General features: G+C 44.2%; 1 protein-coding gene across 5 annotated transcripts in view; it reads right to left on the bottom strand.

Moving 5' to 3' along the window:
- Positions 1 to 21,389, bottom strand: part of ADAMTSL5 (ADAMTS like 5) — a 123,065-nt gene that overhangs the window by 39,862 nt on the left and 61,814 nt on the right. For 4 of the 5 annotated variants that reach the window (XM_056516561.1, XM_056516552.1, XM_056516580.1 and 1 more), the window contains exons 8-11: positions 14,393 to 14,476; positions 13,762 to 13,887; positions 10,018 to 10,181; positions 2,555 to 2,759 (exon numbers count right to left, since the gene is read on the bottom strand). In XM_056516561.1, the coding sequence (XP_056372536.1) occupies positions 2,555 to 2,759; positions 10,018 to 10,181; positions 13,762 to 13,887; positions 14,393 to 14,476 (579 nt within the window). The remainder of the gene's footprint in view (positions 1 to 2,554; positions 2,760 to 10,017; positions 10,182 to 13,761; positions 13,888 to 14,392; positions 14,477 to 21,389) is intronic. The other variant, XM_056516570.1, reaches the window with a different exon arrangement.

The following is a 21,389-nucleotide window of genomic DNA, read 5'->3' as shown; positions in this document are numbered from 1 at the left end:
TCCAGTATTGAAGTGCCAGACAATACTCTCTTACCTTAATTTACAGATCTGTTTACCTTTCTGGCACCAGTTGATTTAGAAAAAATTGGTTCTCACCGAAGTACCCCTTTAAATTACTGACCAAAGTTCTGTGTGTAAACCCAGCCTATGAGGGTGTGCCGACCCTTCCCAATGGCAGATGTTACATAAAATAAGAACGGGACATGTTGGATTTTAATCCGCCTATCATTTGTTCTTGTGGAAGATATAAGTGTCTTGCATATGTATTTACCCCTTGCTCATTTTTTTTCTGTTATAAACAGAAATAGGAAAAGACCAGCCAATACTTGGTAGAACCACCTTTTGCAGCTCTTACAATTGCAAGTCCTTTTGGGGTATGTTTCCACGAGCTTTGCACATGGGTATGTGTCTACCAGCTTTGCACATCTAGAGAAGAAAACTGAAGTTCAGTCAGGTTGGATGGAGACTGTAAGCAGCTATTTTCAAGTCTTGCCATAGATTCTCAATTGGACTTAGGTCTGGGCATTGACTGGATGATTTTAGGATATGAACATGCTGTGATCTATACCATTTCATTGTACCTCTGGCTGTATGTTTAGGGTCATATTTCTTCTAAAAGATAAACCTCCGTCCCAGTGTCAAGTAATTTCCAGACTGCTTCAGATTTTCCTCAAGGATTTCCCAGTATTTGGCTCCATCCATCTTTCCATCAATTCTGACCCGTTTCCCTGTATCTGCTGAAGAGAAGCACCCCAACAGCCTGATAAGTAGCAATGACTAGTACTCCAACAAAGATATTGAGCCTTGTTTATCTTCTGTTAATGTACTGACTTTTACTGAGACTACAAACCATGTACTTATTTCAACCGCTTCTTTGGTTATCAAAAATAAAGACCATACAAAAATGTGCGCACCAGCCTACTCGGCTATCATCATTTCTACAATTGCTTGTAATCCACACATTTAGTGAATACAAAAATGTGATCATCAAGGAGGTAAGTATTGGAGATATATATTTATATATATATATATATATATATATATATATATATATATATATATATTATGTGGGGAATACAAGCAATTGTAGATATGATGACAGGCTGGTGCGTACATTTTTGTACTCTTTGTCCCTCATTTACTTAGAAAATCAGGTCGACTACTTTTTTCCCATGGTATTAATATGTCGCATCCTGTTTGTCGCACGTGGATTTTGTTGGTTTTGGTTTCCAACTCCTTTGAGTTGTCGGGAAAAAATCCACAATTCAACATATTCAGGTTGGAAACCTTTATAAATACGTGGGAAAGCTCAGAAATGTCGTGTTACGCCCCTTTTTCGGGTTTGGGAGAATCCACATCGGGTCCATTGGGAAAAAATGTTGCATCGTGTCGCAGACTGGCGCAAGATGTCTGCGACATGTCGCAGACAAAGATGCGCCAAAAAAACCCGACAAAACAAGTCGGGTTTAGAATAGTAAATGAGGGCCTTTTTGTTGTCTGTTTTGATCCCCACAGCATGATGCTACCACTATGGAAATGGTATGCTCACATAGCATTTGGCACTAAGGCCATAAGGTTGAGTTTTGGTCTCATCTGATCAAAGCACCTTTTTCCACATGTTTGTTTTGCCTCCCACATGGCTTCAGATGGGATTTCTTGTGGTTCACTTTCAACAACAGCTTTCTTCTTGCCAATCATTGCCAGTCATTCCATAAAGGGCAGATTTGTAGAGCACATGGCTAATAGCTGTCCTTTAGACAGGTTCTCCCACCTAAACTGTTCATATTTGCAGCTCCTCCAGAGTTACCATGGGCCTCTTGGTTGTTTCTCTGATTGTTCTATTCCTTGCCCCTTGCCTGGGTTGTCAGTTTTCTTAGTAGGCTCCATTTACTGATGATGCATTTTTGGTGTTCCTTGAGATGTTTGTGCCGAGATGAAATTGTGGACAGGTGGACCCTATTCACAAATATGTGACCTGCAAATGTGACTTGTGAAGGCAAGTGGTCACACCAGATCTTTGTTAGGGGTTTCACGGTAAATAAGGTGAAAACGTACGCATTCAACACTTATTTGTAAATAATTTTGAAATCCATGTAATATCCCCCCCTTTCAACTGTAAGACTATTTTTTGCTGCTCAATTCCATAAAATCTCAATAAAGTAATTTTGAATCTGTGGTGACAAAATGTACATAAGTCTAAGGGACTGAATACTTATGTAAGGCACTGTACATCGTATGTAGAGGAGTCTGCCAGTGTCTTAATTCTCTCTGCCCACTAAAAAAACAAACATAAACTTTGAGAAGCTCAGCAAGCCTGTCTATGGGAAAATTGGGAGGAATGACATCCATTGTACATGTATGGGCAGCTTTAGAGACTATAACACAAATTATATACTGTATTAGAAAGTCGTAGAATTTAATAAAACAATATGTTGTATTTGCACAAATCAGAAAACATATTTAGCTTGAAGTTTACATTTTGAGGCATAAGGACAATGGGAAAATTAATATGAATGGCATAAATGAACTAACAAACAGCTCCTCATATACACACCTGTTTTGTTACCAAAATGGTCATTTTTCTTTTCCTTCTCTGCTATGTCTCCTTCATGAGTGGACACAGGTGTACGAACCAAAGTCTCCAAAGCAAAATCGCCTGGATGCTGTGGAGTTTGTGAATCCCTTTGTATGTTGTAGTAACTGTCTTTTGGTAGCCAGTATTCATATTCAATGCCAGGGTTCTGTTCCTGAAATAGAACCTGTGAAGATATAAATTGTGAAGCTAATATTATTGGCCAAACCAGAGGTTTAGGATTTTTCCAGCTCGGCGAACATTTGAGCTTTAACCGTTTTGGCTTGCGCAAGCCGGTAAATAGTGTGGAAAACCTAAAAGCATGTTTTTTTGGCGGATGGAAGAAGCAGGGCGGGCAGAGGGTGGTGAGATGATGTAGGGAAAGCAGCAGATCACATGATAACCCAGGTCTATCATGTGATTTGCTGCTTAATGTGTCAATCAAGCACAAAGGCCAATAGGTCACAGATAAAAGGGCACCGACGTCGCGCACAGTGTTCAGAGCACTGGGGACTTCTGCAAAGAGTAGACAGAGAGAGGGAAAGAGCCAGACATAGGGACAGTTATTTTTTTAGAAATATAGAGACTGAGATACAGATTACAAAGAAAGAGGAAATAGGGACAGTTAGTCATTAGAAAGAGAGACCTTCTGTGTGTGTTAACAGGATTCAATCCCCATACAAGAAGAATCCTATAGGGGCTCCTATACACCAAAACAGCATATAAGTAGAGGGGACATCTAGCACCCTTGGCAAAAATGGCACCCTTCCCATAAGAGAGACCTGGAGCAGTTTGCAAAGGAAGAGTGGCCCAACATTCCGGCAGAGAGGTGTAAGAAGCTGATTGATGGTTATAGGAAGCAACTGATTTCAGTTATTTTTTCCAAAGGATGTGCAACCAAATATTAAGTTAAGGGTGCCAATAATTTTGTCCAGCCCATTTTTGGAGTTTGGTGTTACATTATGTCCAATTTGCTTTTTTCCCTCCCTATTTGGTTTAGTTCCAATACACACAAAGGGAATAAACATGTGTATTGCAAAACATGTGTTACTGCAATCCTTTTCTGTGAGAAATACTTCATTTTCTAGAAAGATTTTAGGGGTGCCAACATTTACGCCCATGACTGTGTATATGTGTCTGTGTGTGTGTGTATATATATATATATATATATATATATAAATTGTTATTCCGTTGTATGTGGTTAGACAGATGGGCTTGTGTTAACGTTTGTGTCACTTATAACCCCAAATAGTGTTAACGATTGTGTCACTTGCATTTCCTATATCTAAAGAGTAGGGGGGGATGGCCATTCTGTATTCATCTTGGTATAATATTCTCTCAGGGAGTGATGCCATAAATTTGATTTGCTGAACGTGTGGTGACTGATGTGTGTACAACACAGTCACTTGTAGCTACTGTAATTCTGTAGCCTCTATATAGCTACTATCTGCATTAGTGTTACAATTCATGCTCCGGCCATTTGCGCTAGCCGTGAGTGCGTTGTCCCGTTCTCCCCTGCTGCTGGCAGGACTGGGATTCGCATCATGGAACGCACCCACGCGCAAATCCCAGCCAGTCACTTACCTCAGTCCTTCCCTGCCCCTTTCTCTGCCTCTCAGCTCCGGCATGCGTGCACCGGAGCTCTGAACTAAAAGGCCAGTACGCCCATAATTATGTGTAACACCTGACACTAGTTTATATCGTCCCTGCACCTCCCACTCTTCCCTGCCAGATCTTCAGTGCCATTTGCCTGAGATTAAGTGTACCCTTTGTCTGCTGCCTAGCCCGTGTCCTGACCCTTCTGCTACATTATTGACTACGCACCTTAGCCACCTGCCCTGACCTTCTGCTAAGTCCAACTTCCTCCCAGCCTCATCCTACTGTACTTCGCTTCGCCCAGCTACTTGTGTGGTCGAGTCGTATCAGGGGTAGCAACCTGGATGTCGCCTGCCGCATGAAGCCCATCCTGCCTTTCAGCGGGCTCTGGTGAAGACCTTTAGACTCTGCTCCCCGATATGGCCCGTGTCATCAGCCACACAGGTCAGTGGATCCACATTCAGCAACGCTACAGCAAGATCCGGTCATGGATCTCGCTGGGGTACCTCTGCCCGAGAATCTGGATCTCGCCACTATAGTGGCTCTCCAGTCGCAGCAGTTGGACCAGCAGGTGCAACAGTTAAATTAGTTGTCCGCCATGATGCAGCAGTTGCTGACTGCTCAGCAACAACTGTAGCAGCCTCAGCCTCCTCCTGCTCCGGTTACGCCTCCTGCTCCTGCAGTCACCACAGGATCCACGCTCCGTTTGTCTCTTCCCGAGAAGTATGAAAGGGATCCCAAGTCCTGCCATGGATTTGTGACACAGTGCTCCATGCACATAGAGCTTATGGCAGAACAATTCCCTACGAAACGAACAAAGGTGGCCTTTGACGTCAGTTTGTTAACTGGAAGTGCTCTGGCCTGGGCAACTTCGTTATGGCATCGCAGTGACCCTATCACAGCCAGCCTTCAAGCTTTCCTGACGGAATTCCGGAGTGTTTTTGAAGAACCTGCAAAAGCTTCTTCTGCTTAAACAGCTTTGTTGAGCCTTTCTCAGGGTAATTCCTCTGTGGGCGAGTACGCTATCCGTTTTCGCACACTGGCTTCTGAGTTATCCTGGAATAATGAAGCACTTTACGCCACCTTCAAAAGAGGACTCTCTAGCCACATTAAGAATGTCCTTGCTGCCTGGGAATATCCATCTACCCTAAATGATCTTATACAGCTGGCCTCCCAGATTGATATCCGTTTCTCTGAGCAACGTGAGGAACAACGTCAAGAAAGGGAGTCTGCACGACCTTGGCGCTTTCGCCACCTTGCACCTGTCTTCCAACAACCACCTCAACCTTCTATGTTGCCTCCCGCAGTGGAGGCTATGCAGGTGGATCGTCTCGCCTGACTGCAGGGGATAGAACTCGCCAACGAGCGGAGAATCTATGTCTCTACTGCGACAGTGCAGATAATTTCCTCAAAGATTGTCCTATACGTCCCCAGTCTCAGGGAAACGCACCACCTATCAGTCCAGCTTTCTCTTCCCTCAAAAGAGATTATTTCCGTTCTTGCCTTCCTGGATTCTGGTTCTGCGGGAAATGTTAGTTCATAGGTATCATCTGCTGGTGTCTCGTCTGTTGAGGCCTTTGTACATCTCTACAGTTAATGGAGAAAATCTGTACTGTACTGTGCTATACTGCACATAACCGTTATCTGTGCAGGTCGGAGTCTTGCATAAGGAGAACTTGTCCTTCTATGTACTTCCTCACTGTACCTCCCCTCTCCTGCTTGGCCTTCCTTTATTGCAACTCCATGCCCCGCAGCTGGAATGGAAAACTGAAGAAGTTCTCCATTGGGGATCTTATTGCAATGGTCACTGTATTCAAACTCTTTCGACTAAGTTGGTGTCTCCTTCTACTCCTCTGCACACAGTTCGTCTCTAAATTCTGGTGGGCCCTCTGCTCATGTCTCCAAGTCAAGCTGGATTTTTCTTCAGCCTACCACCCCCAATCCAATGGACAGGTCGAGAGGGGGAATCAGGTTTTAGGAGACTATCTTCGGCATTTAATTTCTGCTCATCAAGACGACTGGGACGATTTACTTCTTTGGGCAGAGTTCTCATACAATCATAAGGATTCTGAATCCACTGGAACTTCGCCTTTCTCCGTGGTTTATGGACTTCATCCTCGTCCTTCCCTTTCCTTTATCCTCTTCTTCCAGAGTTCCTGCGGTTGATGAGCAAATGCGGAACCTTTCCATCATCTGGCAGAAAACACGTTCCTCTCTTTTGCATGCTACGTCTCATATTAAGTCTCAAGCAGAAAAGAAAAGATGTTCTCCTCCCAAGTTCTCTCCTGGTGACAAAGTCTGGTTGTCAGCCAAATATATATACCCTTCAAAGTTCCCAGTTATAAACTGGGCCCTCACTATCTTGGTCCCTATAAAATCAAGAACCGTTTAAATCCTGTGGCCTACTCTCTTCATCTGCCGTCCTCTCTCGGGATCCCAAATTTCTTCCATGTCTCCCTCTTGAAACCTGTCATCCACAACTGCTTTTCTAAAAAAGACATCTCACCTACTCCCATTTCTGGTACCTCTGATGTTTATGTTGTTAAACAGATTTTGGACTCCAAGTTTATCAGAGGAAAACGCTTTTTTCTTGTGGATTGGGAAGCATTCGTTCCGGAGGAGAGATCTTGGGAGCCAGAAGAAAATATCCTGGACCGTAACCTTCTCAGTAAATTTCTGATTCGCAAAAGGAGGGGGAGACCAAAGGGTGGAGTACTGTTACACTTCACGCTCCGCCCACTTGCACTGGCCATGAGCGCATTGTCCCATTCTCCCCTGCTGCCGGCAGGGCTGGGATTCGCATCGCGGGACGTGCCCCCACGCGAATCCCAGCCCGTCACTTACCTCAGTCCTCCGCTGCCCCTTCCTCTGCCTCTCAGCTCCGGCACGCGTGCACCAGAACTCTGAAATTTAAAGGGCCAGTATGCCCATAATTATGTGTAACACCTGACACTAGTCTATATCGTCCCTGCACCTCCCACTCTTCCCTGCCAGATCTTCAGTGCCATTTGCCTGAGATTAAGCGTACCCTTTGTCTGTTGCCTAGCCAGTGTTCTGACCCTTCTGCTACGTTATTGACTATGCACCTTTGCTGCCTGCCCTGACCTTCTGCTAAGTCCAACTACATCCCAGCCTCATCCTACTGTACTTCGCCTCCCCCAGCTACCTGTGTGGTTGAATCGTATCAGGGGTAGCGACCTGGGTATCGCCTGCCGCATCAAGCCCATCCTGCCTTGTGGCGGGCTCTGGTGAAGACCAGCAGCACCTTAGACTCTGCTGCCCGATACGGCCTGTATCATCAGCCACACAGGTCAGTGGATCCACATTCAGCAACATTACAATAAGGTTAGCGTGCTTCTATATATATGTGTTCTATACATTTCTTATTTTACATGCTTCATGTATGTAGTCATTGCGCTTATATATTAAAAAAAAGTTTAAATAATGTTCAATATGTTTCATTTTGATTTAAGATACATATATGTGTACTACCCTTAGGCCCTGTCAGGTTGAGTCCTTTAGTGACCTGGGGGCTCTCCTGCAGTGTCTCCCCTGCTGTTACTGTACTGTTATCTATTTTATTTTATGGATAGTTAGTGTCCTAATGTATAGTTAGTATAAAAGGCCTTTGGAGGACTCCAGCAGTTGTCTAAATGACCTGTGAAATGTCACATTTTATGTCTATGTTTTACATGTTACCCAGGGGGCACCAGCTTAACCTATGACCCGTAGCTTGACCAATCGGCTTTGGCTCAGCCCCCCTCTATATAAGGGGGAGGCAATTACAATTCTCTCTCTTATGATTTTTCTGAGGAACAGTTAACACCAGAGATCTCAGTGCTAGTGACCAGCACCTGGAAGGCCTCAAATCTACAGTTATTCCAGTAAGTCAAAAGTCTCTGTCTGCTGTCACTACCCATAGTCAAGTCCAGACTAAAGTCAAGCCTCAAGATAATTATCTAAAGTCTATTACCAGTCTTATTGATCCCAGCAAGCTGCGAGGTCCTTCTATGTTCCTGCCTTTCTCTCTGGGAATCTGGCCTTGCTGTGAAGATAATACCATCTATCTAAACTCAGTAAAGCCTCCGTTAAACCATAACTGGTTGTGGACTCTCCTTTCACTGCCTAGCCATTGGAATAGCGGAGATACCGTTTGTGTGGTTCCGGTACCCAAAAACCACTCTGGCGTCACGAACATTAGAGGTTAACAACACCTTGCCCCGGGGGTTAATACCATCTTGCCCCTCCACCTACACCCCGTGGTCCTGCCATACACCGTGGGTCACCACACATGTATAAAATTTGTTTTTATATACTCATGTTATTTATTACTCATAACCAATATCTGCATAGTTAATAATACTTGTGTGTTATTTCATGATATTGCAAAACATACCGCCATAGCGTAAATCAATGAGCTTTTAAATATTCTGGGTAAATAGTCAGGCATAAAGTCACATATATTAAATTACTGGTGACTTCAGGTCATGATGTCACAATGATGTAATGACCGCCCGTCATAGCGGGATAGACACAACATTCATTCGGGGGAACTAATCCTATGTTCAGGGAGTTGCCCACAGGCATGATTTACATATGAATAGTGGTCTCACTGTGCATAATCTCCTCCTACACATTAAGGAGGTCCGCACATGGGTCACCATGGTGTATGATCAATAATACTGACAGATTTCGGTAGGTCCTACCGATAATACTGACATTATTTGTTAGGTCCCACCGTAGATCAGATCAATAATACTGACAGAATACAGTCCATTATTGAGCATATGTAATGTTATTCTTATGAATTTCATAAGACTACGTGCACATGCTGTTTTTGCAGGCTCACTTTTACAGCCAAAATGAGTTTTGAACCTTTTAGAAATTTAATCCAACATATAGAAAGTATTTTGAGACAATTTTTGCATTTGGACCGTGTTTTAAGCCATATTTTAAATTTTTTAAAAATGTTTTGCCCTTTTTTGAGGCTACAGCAACGCTAATATATAATTTACAAAATATATTCTTTTGGGGCTGTAAACTGCTCCAAAAATGTGCAATTTATTGATTATTTTTTTGTCCATTATAATTAAAGACAAAATTAAACTTAGAACAGAGATACATTCTTGCTTGTGGAATGTCCCTGTGGGACCCCTGTGGAGCCTGGTAATGGATGTCTGACATGCCCTGCCCTATATTTTGATACTTGAATGGCAGCAAGAATTTAACCTTTTTAAACATACATACAGAAAGTGGAAAATTTCCAGGCCAGGGAGGAGTCAAAGCTATGATCTCTACTTCAGGAGTAGACAACAGAGCAAATTTTTGTTCAAAAACCACAACACACCTGTCTTAAAGGGGTACTCCACTGGCCACTGTCCACTGGCCACTGTTCGGAACATTTAGTTCCAAATGCTGTGTTTGCACTTTGGGGGTCGGCCACGCCCCCTTGTGACATCACGCCCCACCCCCTCAATGTAAGTGTTCGGAGCTAAATGTTTTGAGCGATGGCCAGTGGAGTACCCCTTTAAGGTTATATTTGGTATAACAACTTGGCTTCATTTACTTCAATGAAACTGAGCTGCCATATCGGAGCTTTGTGACGTCATTGCTGCTGTTTCCCTAAGCATGCTTGCAGCTGGGCCCAGCAGAGAAACAGCAGCGGTGACGTCATGAAGCTTTACCCATGCCCCAAGCCTGTCGGACGAACGGAGGAAAAAGAAGAAGATACTGAGAGAACGGGAGCACGGATATCAGTGTCACCCACACTGTCTGTAGCAGCAGATTATTGAGATGACACTGATGACAGTTTCCCTTTAAGTAGATAGAAATAATAATGGGTGTCTTACCAGAACATACAAATCCTCATCAGTAGGCCCAGATGCCTCCAAGATTTCATGACTGGCTGTGGCACGGGAATAGTGTACTTCTGTCGCTGCCACTTTGTACACTCCAGACCTGGACATTGCCCAGTTCCCATTAATCACGTAGCCCGTCCTCAAGCTCATCAGGGCTAATGATAGGAATAAGTGAATATTATTAGAACATTAGTGAACATTACATAGTCAAAAGTCTAATACACTTAGCAAATATTGTTGATTAAAAAAAAAAAAAAAAACATTGTGTCTTTATTATTACAGACCACAAACTACACACATTTTTCCAAAATGTAGAAGAGGGGGTAGAAAGGAGGAATAAACAGATGACTGTCTTATAGTTTTTTTGAAACACATAAGTATGCATAAAGGATTTATATACAAGCTGTATTCTATAAGTCAGTTGTAGTTCATTTGCTTGTTTAGTCTTAGTTCTGACCTTGCCCCTGTATTTTGCATGCTAAAAAGGATCTAATAGGATGAATTTCAACCTGTCCAGTCAAGTGTACGACCAAGGTCAGGCACTGTGTATACCACGTATTCATGATGTTTTGTTCAAGTACCACAATGTCAGAATTCAACTATTCCGAAGGGCCACAATTAAATGTAAGAGATATTCCCATATCAGACAGTTGTGGCTTGTGAACAGTAAGCGCCATAAATGTTTGATATTTGGTGTTTTTACTTCTATAGTGAGGTAAATTTCATTAGCCGTATTAGTCCAGTGATGCAAATCATAAAATGTTGCAGTATCTTGTAATACCTTTTTTATTGGACTTGATAAAGGGAGGAATCCCAAAAGCTTGTCTCTACAAAATTCTGTTAGTCCAATAAAAAAGGTAATACAAGATACTGCAACATTTTATGATTTCCTATAGTGAGAAAAGAAGTCTTCTGTATATGTGTGCATCTCCCCCCATTGTAGTTTTAGGCTAGAATGCCACTGAGGTTTTTCATGCAAAAACGCTGATAAAAACATCCATTTTGCAGTGCCAGATGGTAGCTGCAAGTCAATAGTGAACTGCAAAATGCCAGATCGACTTGGCGTTTTTCATTTTGGTGTTTTTTTTTTTATCCTTTGGGCGTTTTTCAGCTCTTTTGGGCTCAGAGGCTGGTTTTCAAAAACGTCCTCAAATTCAGAGTGTAACGTATTTTTTGGGAAAATCTTGGAGTTTTCCTCCCATAGGAGTATGGGAGTGAAAATACACCAAAAAAAAACACCATGTGGGTTTTAACTTTGGCGTTTTTGCAGGCGGCTTTTATTCTTTTTTTGGACTTTAGCGATCCAAAAAAGTGATGGAGATACCTTTTTTTTGTTAAATTTCTTGGGTATTATTTTAAAAAATTTCAAAAAAGATACAGTAGTGATGAAAAAAATTGTATTTAACAAAATTTTTTATTTTTTAAAACAACCTTTTTATTAATTTTTAAACAGGGATCAATTTATGTGGGCGGGCAGAAAACTAAAAATCTAGTCAGCAATATAAAAATTATGTAGAAAGGAGCCATTTAATTCTAAAAATAATATATTTTTTATAATTAATTTTGTAGAACTTTTTATTAGTAATGTATTTTATTATGTGTTTTAAAAAATGTGTATTTTTTTTTAAACTTTTTTAACTTTTTGTTTTAGATTTTTTAGGTAGTACTACTACTCCCAGCATGGAACACACTGTTCCATGATAGGAGTAGCAGTACCTGTACTAATAGACAGATCACCGCATATGTCACTTCTGACACCCACTGAGATCCTCTGGTATGAGCTATAGATGGGGGCGGCAGCCTCACTTCTATGCTCCAGTGCCCGACATTATACTCCGCTGTGATGTGAAGTTCTCTTCACTTCACAGATTCATATTTCCTGCTGAGAGCTGGGATTGGCCAGATGGTGTAGGCCACTCCCAGCTCCCAGCGGCATATACGAATCTGTGATGTGAAGATAACCTCACATCACAGCGGAGTATAGTGCGGCCAGGGGACCAGACAAGTGCGGCGGCCTCCGCTTCTATAGCCTATACCAGAGGATCGCAGTGGGTGTCAGGAGTGACATCCACTGTCATCTGACCTTAAAGGGTTTCTCCACTGCCCTGCCTTCCAGAGCTCCGCTCGCAGCGTCCGGAAGTTTATTACTCCAAACGCTGTGTGCGGGCTTTCGTTTTCAAGGCCGCCACCTCGTGACGTCACGAGGGGGCGGCCTCGAACACGGAAGCCCACACACAGCGTTCGGAGTAATAAACTTCCGGACGCTGCGAGCGGAGCTCTGGAAGGCAGTGCAGTGGAGAACCCTTTTAACTGCAGGTACTACTGCTCCCAAAATGCCCCATGCTGGGAGCTGTAGTACGTGCATTAATAGACAGATCGTAACGGGTGTCAGAAGTGACACCAGGGCCATCTGTCTATTAGTACAGATACTACAGATCCCAGCATGGAGCAGAGTGTGCTCCATATTGGGAGCAGTATTACCTGCAGTAAGGGACAGATCCCAGCAAATGTCACTCCTGACACCTGTTGCGATCATCCTGATGTGAATATCGGGACTCAGCTGTGCTCAGCCGGGAGAACAGCTGATGCTGGGCAGTAGATATACGTCATATATCTACTGCCCAGCAAGAACTTACATTGAGCCTGCAATGTGTATACAGTCTACACATTGCTGGCTCACTTAGCCCCTTGCTGAGCTGTACGCTATGTGTCAGCCCAGCAAGGACAGAGTTAACTTACATTGCTGAACAGTGTAGGTCAACCCTTTGGGCGGTATATGCTGTATACAGCTATCTATAGATAGCTGTATATAGTGTATACAGAAGATGAAGAAGTCCCCTTATCGCCCTCCCGGCTGGGTCCGTGTAGCTCTGCCCTTAGTGATGATGTCATTAGGGGGTGGAGCTACAGACGGGAGCAAGGCTACTAAGGGTGTGAGGCTGTACGTTTTGTATAATGGGAACAGACCCTTCTGCCAGTGTCCTCCCAGACACTGAGACTCCAGCTGTTGCTAAACTACAACTGGGAGTTGTAGTTTTGCAACAATTTAAGGCTCTTTGTTTGGGAAGACATTGCAATATGAGCGCTCTCCCCAGCAGAGTGCTAAAAAATGTCCTAAGCAATTTTTTTGTGGTTTTTTTTTCTCTTTTCATTTAAGATTCGTGTATGCAGAGGATTATGGAAGATTTGGTCGAATACTGCGGATGAACTGGATTTTTTCCCCATTTAATAAAATGACTAATGAGGGCTGTGGGCAAGTGTTTTTTTTAAATAATTTTTCCAATGTGTTGTGTTTTTTTTTTATTATTGAATTTTCAGACTTAGTAATGGAAGCCGTCTTATTGATGGAATCCATTACTAAGCCGGGGCTTAGCATTAGCCCCAAAAAGAGTTAGCGCTAACCCCCGATTATTACCTCGGTACCCACCGTCACAAGGGCTTCGGGAAGAGCCCATGCGATGGGACCACACATGCGATGGGACCATTTAATAATAAATTTGGTTCACATAAACGTTGATACCACCCAAATACCGCAATAGCCAAATGTTACTACACATTTTAAAAACTTTCAGTAAATGTTGCTCAACTCCTAAAAAAACAAAAACATAAAGAAAAGCAACTACAAACAATGACCAATAATAAATTCCCCTTATCTAACCATATTTTCTAAACTAACTCAGATTATATTCCCTAACTACTACTAACAACCCTCCTGCCCTTACAAAATTTTTGTACCTTTCCCCTTGTTCACATTGTGTGAGCTCCCGGCAGGAAAAAGTGGGTGTTCCCCAGCAGGGGCGACGTCACTGAAGCCTGCGAGAGCTGTGCCTCGCCATGTCTCGCACGCACTTCCTGAGTTTCCTGTCAGGTCGGAAGGAGAGCAAACTAACTGTTTGACTTGGGGCCGGGAACAGAACAGAGCCACCTAGTGGCCATTTTTTCAATCACATTAAAAACATATAAAGGTTGAGAATTTTAAGAGCAAGTAAATAGTACTGTGTATAGTGGAACAATATATTAAGTTTAGTTTGATGACAGGTACTCTTTAAAGCCTTCCACAACAGCACAAAAAGTCCATATATCTCTCTCCTATAAAACCATACAGACTGTATTGTTGTATGGAGTCGCAAACACAAAAATGCAACATGCTTAAAGGGAGCCTTGACAATTCTGGGAGACAACTGAAGCAAACAAAACATAGTGCGGATGGAGATCTAATGATCTTTTATTGTACATTGCTATCTATATTTCTGCAAGCAAAAATACAAAAAAAGTAGGTGAAGAACAACAGTTGTAAAATATGAAAATATTTTTATTTTAAAAACATTGGTATTTTCAATAAGACAAGCAATGTTCTTTTACATACCTAATATGTTTCGACTTTGATCAACCACCTTAATATGCATTGCACCAGCTGGAATACGTGTCACATTTTTATAGCCAAAGATTTCTATAAAATAAAATAAAAATTGAATATTGAGACAATATATGTTGTATGTATGAATGAATGTGTTATGTGTTTTACATGAAATAGATTCATAAAGCAGGTGTCACACGTACCATTGTTTAAAAGAAGGCCACTGTAGTTTTTAATGCAGTGGCTAAAAAGGGAAGAAGTAAATCCTTATTTTATTTGGCTCATTTCTATTAAATCAACTCCTGGCTTTGTCTAAAAGATCTGCATCAAAACCTGCCTTATGCTAAGTTTCCACTTGTTTTCAATGAAAAAAACCACCAGAAAAAAGCCAGTGCAATTTCCTGCATCTGACGTTTTTGGCTCCTTTTGGCCCCTTTTGCATTTTTTTCAAAATTTGTTGGGTAAAAAAAAAAAAAAAATAAATAAATAAAAGGATGCAGTAGGTATGGGAAAAAATTCCTTTAACAAAATTTAAATTTTTTGTAACAACATTTTTTTCTCTATTTTTTAAATTTTTTGGGTAGTACTACTAGACAGATCGCCCCAGGTGTCACTCCTGACACTCGATGCGATCGTCCAAAATATAGCGGAGATGTGGAGTGGCTCTGTACAGCGCTCGCATCTCTGCACTATACTCCGGGCCGGCCAGTGATGTGAATAGAAATTCACATCACTCATTCATATTTTCCACCCAGAGTGGGGATTGGCCGGATGGTTGCAGCCAATCACCGCTCTCAGAGGGAAATATGAATGATTGAGTGGCCAGCCGGAGTATAGTGCAGAGATGTGAAGCGCAGAAGAAAGCCGCTCCGTAACTCTGCAATAGATAGGACGATCGCATCGGGTGTCAGGAGCGACACCCGCTGTGATCTGTCCTTAACTGCAGGTACTACTACTCCCAACATGGAGCACACTCTGCTCCATGCTGGGAGCTGTAGTACCTGCATTAATAGACAGATCGCAGCAAGTGTAACTTCTGACACCTGTTGCAATCTGTCTATTAATGCAGGTACTACAGCTCCCAGCATGAAGCAGAGTCACTGTGATTCTCCTGTATAATGTATGGATGCGGGGGGGGGGGGGGGGGCAGCCGCTCTTCTATGGTCCCCTGCACTGCCGTATATATACACCTATTCATATTTCCCGCAGAGAGCTGTGATTGGCTGTAACCATCTGGCCAATCACAGCTCTCTGCGGGGAATATGAATAGGTGTATATATACGGCAGTGCAGGGGACCATAGAAGAGCAGCCGGCCGCATCGATAAATTATACAGAAGGATCGCAACAGAACCCGGGGCGATCTGTCAATTAGTACAGGTACTACTACTCCCATCAAACATTTTTAGTGCCCTGCCCGCACACATAAATTGATCCCTGTTTAAAAATTTATATAAATTCTGTTATAAAAATATAATTTTCGTTAAATAACATTTTTTCCATCACTACGTTATCTTGTTATTATTATTTATTACCATAAAGTTTTTTTATGGTACCCTACGGAATTTTATTAAAAAAGGTATCTCTTTTTGGATCGCTAAAGTCCAACAAAGTTAAAACCCACATGGCATTTTTCTTATGGGAGAAAAATGCCACGATTTCAGGGGAAAAACAATGCCATGGGCTCAACATGCTGCGACTTTGCTAAACCGCCAAGGAGCTGAAAAATGCCCAAAAAGAGTGACCAAAAGGATTTTAAAAAAATTAAAAAACGCCAAACTGAAAAACGCAAAGTGGAAAAAAAAAGTTGTATTTTTTTATTGATTTATAGCTAACATCTGGCCAGTGTTTTTCAATGAAAAAATGCCATGGGGGCAAGTGGAAACTTTGCCTTAGTGATTTTCCAAAACGGACTGTGTGAACAACCTCCCAAAGGGCAAAAAAAAAAAAAAAACCTGCTCGTCTACAGAACTTGGCCCCAGCTTTCTACAATGCACAGCGTGTGTGGGTTGGGGCTTTCTTAATGCTTCCATTAAAGGGGTACTCTGAGGAACTAAACCCATAGCCCATCCTTTCCCTCTCACCAACCTATGTAATTGTCTAAATATCATTCATTTGCTATATAGAGCAGTTTCCCTCTTTCAGCTGTCACATTATCTGATCCACTTTGTCTTGGAGTAAACCCCTTACTGAGACTAGCCCCACCCTTTAAGACAACACCACGTGATGATTTCTGTCTGGTCTAGAGCTCTGGCTTCACAGCCACACACACCCTCTCCCTACCCCTCCTTTCCCTGTGTTTGCGTGAGAGAAAAGCTCAGTGAAGATTCTAAGTTTCCTCAGCATAAATGCTCTTTTACTGTATAGATATAATCACTGACTGCTACAATTTGGAGCATAGCATGATTTATTGCTGGAGATAGTCTGAAAGACCTGTACAGTGTGTTTACAGCATGCACACAGATATTGAAAGCAATCAGCCATTACACAGAGCTGCACTTCTGGGAGTTGTAGTCTGTGCTGCAAACAAGGAAAAATAATATTTAGTAGACAGCAGGGGCCAAAGGAGCTAACAAAACCACATGGAAAAATACAGGAGACACAGAACAGGTATTGTGGTGGCTGTGGCTTTGGGGCATTTTTATTTTTCTTAACTTCCCCAGAGCACCCCAGGGATACTCAAGGGAAAAAAAAAAAAAAAAAAAAAAAAAAATATATATATATATATATATATATATAGTTTTTTGAAATCTCCAAAGCTACCACACTACCTGGATGTGGCTCCTGTGGTCTCTGTTGTCTTCTCTGGCTGCTTGATATTCTTTGCCATCCTTCCCTCCAACATCAGCATGAATACTACATTTTCAGGCAGCAAATGCAACTCTGTTCTTACTGTTAGCTAACTCCTTCTCTGACAGCAGCCCCCATCCTCCTGCTCTGTAAATACTTCTTTGCCCCTCTAATTTAAAACTATGTCCTCTTGTGGTAGTTTTTATTTTTTTAAATATGCTCTCCTCCTTTACCATGTTAATTCCCTTTATGTATTTAAAAGTCTCTATCATATCCCGTTTCTTCTTTCTTCCAAGCTATACATGTTAAGGTCCTTTTAGCCTTATCCTGCAATCCATGTACTAGTTTGGTAGCTCTTCTCTGAACTCTCTCTAGAGCAGGGGTCTCAAACTCCTGGCCCGCAGAACAAAATTTTGCGGCCCACACCAGGGATGTGTAATTTGTATTGCCCGACGCCCGGGCAGTTCCAGGCGCCGGGCAGGTGACTTCTTCAGGCATTCAGCCCTGCTTCGGGCAAGCAGCGCTAAATGCCGGAAGACTTCACCCCCACCCCGCCCAATAGAGCCCATTACCTTCACTTACCCTGCCTCCCCCCCCCCATCTCCGGTTGGCCGGCCAGCCCGAGTCTGATGATGGACGTCGCGCATGTGACGTCCCTCCGCAGACCCGCGCAGGAGGACGTCAGGGATGTCACTCATCAGGATGCCACCGGAGAGGAGAAGCACAGCACAGGACAGGTAAGTTTGTCTATGTGTATGTGTGTGTGTCTGTCTGTCTCTGTGTGTGTGCCTGTGTGTGTTTGTGTCAGGGGGGGACACACAATGCTACCTAATGTGGGGAACATGCTATCTTCCTAATGTGGGGAACATGTTACCTTCCTAATGTGGGGAACATGCTACCTTCCTAATGTGGAGAAACTGCTACCTTCCTAATGTGCAGAAACTGCTACCTTCCTAATGTGGGGAAACTGCTACCTTCCTAATGTGGGTAACATGCTACCTTCCTAATGTGGGGAAACTGCTACCTTCCTAATGTGGAGAAACTGCTACCTTCCTAATGTGGGGAAACTGCTAGGTTCCTAATGTGGGGAAACTGCTACCTTCCTAATGTGGGGAAACTGCTACCTTCCTAATGTGGGAACACTGTTACCTTCCTAATGTGGGGAAACTGCTACCTTGCTAATGTGGGGAAACTGCTACCTTCCTAATGTAGGGAAACTGCTACCTTCCTAATGTGGGGAACATGCTACCTTCCTAATGTGGGGAACATGCTACCTTCTTAATGTGGGGAATATGCTACCTTCCTAATGTGGGGAACATGTTACCTTCCTAATGTGGGGAACATGCTACCTTCCTAATGTGGGGAAACTGCTACCTTCCTAATGTGGGGAAACTGCTACCTTCCTAATGTGGAGAAACTGCTACATTCCTAATGTGGAGAAACTGCTACCTTCCTAATGTGGAGAAACCGCTACCTTCCTAATGTGGGAAAACTGCTACCTTACTAATGTGGAGAAAATGCTACCTTCCTAATGTGGGGAAACTGCTACCTACCTTATGTGGGGAAACCGCTACCTTCCTAATGCGGGGAAACTGCTACCTTCCTAATGTGGGGAAACTGCACCCCCATCATCATCCATCAGCTCATGCTATTACCAATGGGGGAATGGGGAGGGGGGTTTCTGGTGGACTATGGGGGTGCTACTGCTGGTGGATGATGAGGGGTGCATGATGGGGGCATTATATGTGAGGAGCGCGTGATGGGGGGATTATTTGTGAGGGGCGTATGATGGGGCATTATATGTGAGGGGCGTATGATGGGGCATTACATGTGAGGGGTGCATGATTGGGGCATTATATGTGAGGGGCACATGATGGGGCATTATATGTGAGGGGCGCATGATTGGAGCACTACATGTGAGGGGCGTATGATGTGGCATTATATGTGAGGGGCGTATTATGGGGGCATTATATGTGAGGGGCGCATGAAGGGGGCATTATATATGAGGGGCGCATGAAGGGGGCATTATATATGAGGGGCGCATACGACCCAGCCGTACCTAGCCGCTACCTCCAATGGCCCCCAGATAATTTGAGTTTGAGACCTCTGCTCTAGAGTATCTATATCCTTCTGGAGATACGGTCTCCAGTACAATTTTCTAAGTGAGGTCTCACCAGTGTCCTGTACAGGGGCATGAGCACTCCTCTCTTTCTACTGCTTATACCTCTCCCTATTCATCCAAGCATTCTGCTAGTGTTTCCCGCTGCTCTATTGCATTGTCTTCCTACCTTTAAGTCTTCTGAAATAATTACTCCTAAATCCCTCTCCTCAGATACTGAGGTCAGGACTGTGTCAAATATTCTATATTCTGCCCGAGGGTTTTTACGTCCCATGTGCATTATCTTGCACATATCCACATTACATTTCAGTTGCCAGAGTTCTGACCATTCTTCTAGTTTGCCTTAATCCTTTTCCATTTGGCATACTGTTACGCCGAGCGCTCCGGGTCCCCGCTCCTCCCCGGAGCGCTCGCTACACTCTCGCTACTGCAGCGCTCCGGTCAGATCCACTGACCCGGTGCGCTGCGATACCGCCTCCAGCCGGGATGCGATTCGCGATGCGGGTGGCGCCCGCTCGCGATGCGCACCCCGGCTCCCGTACCTGACTCGCTCTCCGTCGGTCCTGTCCCGGCGCGCGCGGCCCCGCTCCCTAGGGCGCGCGCGCGCCGGGTCTCTGCGATTTAAAGGGCCACTGCGCCGCTGATTGGCGCAAGTGGTTCTAATTAGTGTGTTCACCTGTGCACTCCCTATGTATACCTCACTTCCCCTGCACTCCCTCGCCGGATCTTGTTGCCATTGTGCCAGTGAAAGCGTTTCCTTGTGTGTTCCTAGCCTGTGTTCCAGACCTCCTGCCGTTGCCCCTGACTACGATCCTTGCTGCCTGCCCCGACCTTCTGCTACGTCCGACCTTGCTTCTGTCTACTCCCTTGTACCGCGCCTATCTTCAGCAGTCAGAGAGGTTGAGCCGTTGCTAGTGGATACGACCTGGTCACTACCGCCGCAGCAAGACCATCCCGCTTTGCGGCGGGCTCTGGTGAAAACCAGTAGTGACTTAGAACCGGTCCACTAGCACGGTCCACGCCAATCCCTCTCTGGCACAGAGGATCCACCTCCTGCCAGCCGGCATCGTGACAGTAGATCCGGCCATGGATCCCGCTGAAGTCCCTCTGCCAGTTGTCGCCGACCTCACCACGGTGGTCGCCCAGCAGTCACAACAGATAGCGCAACAAGGCCACCAGCTGTCTCAACTGACCGTGATGCTACAGCAGCTACTACCACAGCTTCAGCAATCATCTCCTCCGCCAGCTCCTGCACCTCCTCCGCAGCGAGTGGCCGCTTCAGGCCTACGACTATCCTTGCCGGATAAATTTGATGGGGACTCTAAATTTTGCCGTGGCTTTCTTTCTCAATGTTCCCTGCACTTGGAGATGATGTCGGACCAGTTTCCTACTGAAAGGTCTAAGGTGGCTTTCGTAGTCAGCCTTCTGTCTGGAAAAGCTCTGTCATGGGCCACACCGCTCTGGGACCGCAATGACCCCGTCACTGCCTCTGTACACTCCTTCTTCTCGGAAATTCGAAGTGTCTTTGAGGAACCTGCCCGAGCCTCTTCTGCTGAGACTGCCCTGTTGAACCTGGTCCAGGGTAATTCTTCCGTTGGCGAGTACGCCGTACAATTCCGTACTCTTGCTTCTGAACTATCCTGGAATAATGAGGCCCTCTGCGTGACCTTTAAAAAAGGCCTATCCAGCAACATTAAAGATGTTCTGGCCGCACGAGAAATCCCTGCTAACCTACATGAACTCATTCATCTAGCCACTCGCATTGACATGCGTTTTTCCGAAAGGCGTCAGGAGCTCCGCCAGGATATGGACTTTGTTCGCACGAGGCGTTTTTTCTCCCCGGCTCCTCTCTCCTCTGGTCCCCTGCAATCCGTTCCTGTGCCTCCCGCCGTGGAGGCTATGCAGGTCGACCGGTCTCGCCTGACACCTCAAGAGAGGACACGACGCCGCATGGAGAATCTCTGCCTGTACTGTGCCGGTACCGAACACTTCCTGAAGGATTGTCCTATCCGTCCTCCCCGCCTGGAAAGACGTACGCTGACTCCGCACAAAGGTGAGACAGTCCTTGATGTCAACTCTGCTTCTCCACGTCTTACTGT

Source organism: Hyla sarda, chromosome 1 (genome assembly GCF_029499605.1).
Source record: "Hyla sarda isolate aHylSar1 chromosome 1, aHylSar1.hap1, whole genome shotgun sequence".
NCBI lineage: Eukaryota > Metazoa > Chordata > Amphibia > Anura > Hylidae > Hyla > Hyla sarda.
Note: the sequence above shows the minus strand (reverse complement) of the source record. Positions and strands in the feature narration are given on the sequence as shown.